The following is a 6,543-nucleotide window of genomic DNA, read 5'->3' as shown; positions in this document are numbered from 1 at the left end:
TTTCTTTCTTTCTTTCTTTCTTTCTTTCTTTCTTTCTTTTTCTTTCTTTCTTTCTTTCTTTTTTTCTTTTCTTTCTTTCTTCCTTCCTTCCTTCCTTCTTTCTTTCTTTCTTTCTTTCTTTCTTTCTTTCTTTCTTTCTTTCTTTTTTTCTTTTCTTTCTTTCTTTCTTTCCTTCTTTCTTTCTTTCTTTCTTTCTTTCTTTCTTTCTTTCTTTCTTTCTTTCTTTCTTTCTTTCTTCTTTCTTTCTTTCTTTCTTTCTTTCTTTCTTTCTTTCTTTCTTTCTTTCTTTCTTTCTTTCTTTCTTTCTTTCTTTCTTTCTTTCTTTCTTTCTTTCTTTCTTTCTTTCTTTCTTTCTCCTTCCTTCCTTCCTTCCTTGCTTCCTTCCTCTCTGTCTCAAATGAATAAATAACCAAAAAATTCTTTAAAAAAAAAGAGTCAGAAGCTGAAACGACTGAGCTATCAGGGCCCCAAACTCTTCTTTCACTATAGATTAGGTTTTCTAGACATTTCATATAAAAGGAATTATATAGTATATTTTCTTTCTTAACCTGTTTCTTTCATTTAGTATAATGTTCTCAGCATAAGTTTCATCCATGTTGTGGCAAGTATCACTATTTCTATCCTTTTTGTTGATGAATAAAATTTCATTTTATGAATATATAAGTTACCCATTCATCAGTTGATTGACATATAGATTGTTTCCCCGTTTCAGCTATTATGAATAATGCTACTATGAACAATGGTGTATACGTTTGTGTGAATATATATTTAATTTCCTTTGGGTAGATGCCTAAGATTAGAATTGCTAGGTCATTGTTATTATATGATTAACCTTTTGAGGAGCTGCCACATTGTTCTCCAAGGTGGTTGCACCTTTCCACATTACCACCAACAATTTATGAGAACTCTAATTTCTCCACCTCCTCACTAAAAGTTGTTATTGCCTGTCTTTTTTGATTCTAGACATCCTAGTGGGTGGAATGTGGTATCTCATTATGGCTGAGTTTTGCATATCCTATTATCGAAAGGTGTTAAACATGTTTTCATGTTCTTTTGGCCATTTGTATATTTTTGTGGAGATATGTTTATTCATATATTTTGCCAATTTTTGAATTGGATTTTTTTTTTTAATTATTAAGGGGCAGGTAGGACTTTATAGAGTCTGAAGTCAAGTACCTTATCAGATACATGATTTGCAAGTATTTCCTCTCAATCTGTGGGTTGGCTTTTCACTTTGGGATGACATAGTTTTCAGTAGAAATGTTTTTCATTGTGGGTAAGTCTAAGGCAGCTACACAAAGTCACTATGATGTACTCATTTCCAATAAAATATTTGGACATCTTCTATTCATGGGAATGAAATTCTTAATGACAGTCACTGTTTTGCTTTTTTTCTATGGAAATGCTCACTAGATTTGAAAGGGATTGTTTTTGGAGGGGGGCTTAGATATATTGGTAAGGTGTTTTTTTGGCAATACAATTCTTTTTCTGAGATAAATTTTACATATAATCAAATGCAACTTTTAAGTATATGATTTGATGAGTTTTGATAAATGTATATACTCACATAGCCATTAATAAATTCAAAATCTAGAATCCTTTCATTAACCCAGAAAGATCTGTCATGCTCCTTTTAAGTTAATTTCCTCAGATGCAACTATTGTCTTGATTTGTATCACTCAGTTTTAGTGTTGTCTATGCTTTAACTTCATGTAAATTGAATCACAGCATTTACTAATAGTATATGGTCTCTTTGTTCGGGATTTATCATTTTGATGTACGTATCATTAGTACATTTCTTTTCTTTGCTGAAGATTATTCTGTCTCTCCTGCTAACTTCTGACTTTTAAGTGCAGTGTATTTGCCTTTAATGTGATTGTTCCATTTTGGGGAATAAGTTTATCTTATTGTCGTTTACTTTTTTGTCCCCTTTATAACTTACATATTTTTTTCTATATACTTTTAAGCCAAAAGAGTAGATTTTTTTTGTCTATAATTCAATTATCTCTTCTTCTTAACATCTTTTTAAATAATAGATTCTATTTTTTCGAACAGTTTCAGGTTCACAGGAAAATTGAGCAGAAGCTATGGAGATTTCCTTCATCTCCTCTGATTAACAAATAGGTAGAGGGACTGAATAAAATTTTCCAAAGACATAAAAATGGCCAACAGGTACATCAAAAGTGCTCAACATCACTCATCATGTGGGAAATGCAAATCAACATTGTAATGAGATATCACTTCACCTCTGTTAGAATGACTATTATTGAGAAGACAAGAGATAAGAAATGTTGGTGAGGATGTGGAGGAAAGGGCTCCCATATATACTATTGATGGGTATGTAAACTGGTATAGTCATTATGGAGAAGAGTATAGAGGGTCCTCAAAAATTTAAAATAGTACTGCCATCCATCAATCCTACTGTTTTATATATCCAAATGATCTGAAATAATGATTGTGTAGGTCTATCTGCATTCCTAGGTTCATTGTATCATATTTATAATAACCAAAGTATGGATATAACTTCATCCTTGACTGATGAATCAATATAGAATATGTGAGGTATATATTATTCAGACTTTAGTATATGTGCTGCCAAAGCAAGCACAATATTATTCAGACTTTAAAAAGTGGAAAATTCTGCCATTTGTAAGAACATGATTGGAGCTGGAGGACACTTGATGTTAAGTGAAACAAGCAGGGCATAGGAAGAGAAATACTGCATGATCTCACTTATATGTGGAAATGATAGAGTTCAACTCACAGAAGCAGGGAGTAGAATGGTGGTTACCAGGGGCAGGGATTAGGGAAAATGGAGAGATTTTGGCTCAAGTGTGCAGTTTCAGTAACGTAGAATGAATAAGTTCTAGATATTTGATATATAGCGTGGTCACTATACTTAACAATACCATAACCTATACTTAAAATTGCAAAAAGACAGATCTAAATTAAAACTTCTCTCTCTCTCTCTCACACGCACACACACACACACGCACATACACACACTAGTAACTATATAGAGAAGACAGATATGTTAATTAGTTAGATTGTGGTGATCTTTTCACATTATATGTATATCAAAAAATCAAGTTGTACAACAATAATATCTGTATAATTTTTGTACATAAACATGCCAACATTGGGACACTAGTGCAGTCACTAAGTTTCATAATGTCCTCAAAAGCAAAGAGTAGTGAGAACACTGAAAACATGATATTTTAATGAATTTATTATAAAATAATCTTTGACAGGAGGAAACTATTGGTATTGAAAAGGTTTTCCAGGGGAACAGCATTAAAAATGAAATAGAATCTTGTCACAGTTACTGAGGATGTGGTACCCTTGAATACCCTGAAATCAATGATTTTATTTATTTATTTTTAGTTTTCATTTAAATTCTTGTTAGTTAACATACATTGTAATAAGAGTTCTGGGTATACAAATGAGTCATTCAACACATAACGCACCCAGTGCTCATCACAACAAGTGTACTCTTATATCCCCATCATGTATTTAACCCATCCTCCTACCCACTTCCCTCTGGTAACAATCAGGTTGTTCCCTATAGTTAAGAATCTGTTTCTTAATTTGCCCCCCTTTCTCTGTTTTTCCCTATACTCATTTGTTTAGTTTTATTTTAAATGAGTGAAATCATATTGCATTTGTCTTTCTCTGACTGACTTGTTTCACTTAGCATAATACTCTCTAGCTCTATCCTTGTCATTGCAAATGGCAAGATCTTTGTTCTCATTTTTTTATTGAATACTATTCCATTATATGTGTGCATATATATATTTATGCATATATACATAACACATCTTTATCCAATTCATCATTCAGTGGACTCTGGGGCTGTTTCCATAATTTAGCTATTATAGATAATGCTGCTATAAACATTGGGCTGCATGTATCCTCTTTAGTTCGTATTTTTGTACTCTCTGAAATCCATGAATTTTAATAGTTCATGATACAACCCCTGGCATGCACAAATTCAAAGCACGGCTGCTAATCTGCTCTGCTCACTATGACCATCAAAATTCTATTGGTAATTCTACCATGACAATACACATTACACCTTTACTAAGAAAGAGAGAGAAAGAAAAGCAACTTCCTGCTGCAAAAGTAGGGTCTCTCTAACTCCATTAACTAGAGACAATTATAGTGAGTAGTTCTGAATGCCTGTCATATTTTCTTTTATTCCACTGATACAACCAAAATTAATTAATTAATTTATTTTTATTTTTTAAATATTCTACTTATTTGACAGAGAGAGATATAACAATGGAGGGAACATGAGCAGGAGGAGTAGGAGAGGGAGAAGCAGACTTCCCGCAGTGCAGGGAACCCAATGCGGGGCTCGATTCCAGGATACTGGGATCATGACCTGAGCCGAAGACAGACATTTAATGACTGAGCCACCCAGGCGCCCTGATACAACCCAAATTTATATGAAATAATATATACTTTTTTTCCCTTTAAAATAAGTTCTACATTTCTGTACTTTAATCTCAGAAAATATGTTGTATTTATGGTGTATTGCAAATTCTTCTTCAGTCTTGACAACATATATTATTTTACCTCTTTCCCTCTTAGTTTGTAGAAGTTTCTCGTTGTAGCTCCTATTTACCAATCATAGAAATTAGCTGAATATCTCCAGGCCTTTGTAATACTACATTTAAAAATCCCATACATAATGCCTCAGTTATCTTAATAATCAAAAGAAACAACAAGAAAAAATATTAAGAAAAATTACATATATTTATATATATAGCTTTTTGGCCTTTTATTCACCAGAATGGACTTTTTAAAGATAAACTAATGATATAATGAAAATAATTTCTTGACACACAAAGTTAATTCCTTTGCTCTGAATATGTTCAAGAGAAAGCAGGATACCTTATTTTAAATGTGCTATAGAGAGAATTACAAGTCATAGAGAACAGGCTATTATTTATGGATGCTCACTGTTTGAACAGTTGTGATTATATAAATATCTTTCTCCTTATCAAACTAGAGTGTAGAGTGAGATTGAGGAGGATTTCATAACGAGCAATATCAGAATTGAGCTCTCAGGAAAAGTAAGAACCAGGCTGGCATTATGAGGGAAGCTACTAGTTTGAGGGCAGAGGTACAGAAAAAAGTAAGGAAATTAGGTGTACTATATTTGAATGCATTGAGCAAGTCAAGATATACACTATCAAATTTGATATCTGCACAGAATAAGTAATCAACCAAAGTCTTCAATTCATCTTTTGCCTTCAGAGGTAATTTTGGTATGCCATATCATTCTCATGGCATTTTTCACTTCTGCATTCCTCAGTGTGTAGATGAATGGGTTGAGAAAAGGGGTCCCAATAGTATAAAATATGGTCACCATCTTGTCCATGGGGAAAGTGGTTGGGGGGCGTGTATATATGAATATACATGGAACAAAGAATAACACTACTACAATGATGTGAGAAGTACAAGTAGAGAGAGCTTTTTTCCTCCCTTCTGCACTGTGGTTTCGCAGGGAATGCAAGATGACAATGTATGAGATCATCAGAATCACAAAACCAGTTGTGGTGATGGCCCCACTGTTAGACACCATCAGTAGGTTGATCACATATGTGTCCATGCAAGCAAGTTCCATCAAGGGCTGCAGGTCACAGCAGTAATGATCAATCAAATTGGGTCCACAGAAAGGCAATCTCAAAGCCAGGATAATCTGGGTTATAGAATGGATAAAAGCCCCTATCCATGCAAGAACAATCAACATGTTGCAGACCTGCTGACTCATGATGTTTGGGTAACGTAAGGGCTTACAGATGGCCACATAGCGATCAGCGGCCATGAGGATGAGGACAAAGACCTCCATGGAGCCAAAGAAATGTAGTGCAAAGACTTGAGTCATGCACTCATTGTAAGATATGATTCTTTTTGCAGAGAGTGCATCCACAATTAGTCTGGGGGCTATGGAAGTTGAAAAACAGGAATCAGCAAGAGAAAAATGAAATAGGAAAAAGTACATGGGGCTCCCAAGTGTCCGGCTGGACTTGATGGTCACAATAATTAGCAAATTCCCTACCATTGTTCCCACATAAAAAATGAAGACGATCACAAATACCGTTTTCTGTCTCATAAGATCTTCTGTCAGTCCTAATAGTATGAACTCAGTTACACTGTTATTTTGCTGCATTATTTCTGGCAATGGGGAGAAAGCATTGGTTAGAAATAATTAATCTGCAAAGAAAGAAATACTATGAAATGAATACTCCATTTGGAGATCAAATCTATATGCTTGATCATTAACATGCCACTTACCAGTGTGTAATCCCTTACCTTCTGTGTCATTTTCTTCTGAATAAAGTGGAAATTATATTTATTCACAATCTATTCACCTGATTACTTATGGAAACAATGAAATATATCAATAATGAAAGAGTCCTTTCCATGTAGACAAAAGGTAAGAAACAACTTCAAGCCCATCAGAAAGGAAGCTAAATGAATCACAGATTGTATTTTATGCAATTATCAATAAAAATGAAGTAGATATATGCACAA

At 33.7% G+C, this 6,543-nt stretch overlaps 1 protein-coding gene across 1 annotated transcript; it reads right to left on the bottom strand.

Annotated features, from left to right (window-relative positions):
• Positions 1–5,245: 5,245 nt before the first annotated feature.
• On the bottom strand, positions 5,246–6,178 carry LOC114215331 (olfactory receptor 4C11-like). The gene has a single exon (XM_028111282.1). The coding sequence runs from the start codon at positions 6,176–6,178 to the stop codon at positions 5,246–5,248; it is 933 nt and encodes a 310-aa protein (XP_027967083.1).
• Positions 6,179–6,543: the final 365 nt, after the last annotated feature.

The sequence above is a fragment of the Eumetopias jubatus genome, unplaced genomic scaffold (genome assembly GCF_037043125.1).
Source record: "Eumetopias jubatus isolate StellerSeaLion01/CBP00866 unplaced genomic scaffold, mEumJub1_p1.0 scaffold_13, whole genome shotgun sequence".
NCBI classification, from domain to species: Eukaryota; Metazoa; Chordata; class Mammalia; order Carnivora; family Otariidae; genus Eumetopias; species Eumetopias jubatus.
Note: the sequence above shows the minus strand (reverse complement) of the source record. Positions and strands in the feature narration are given on the sequence as shown.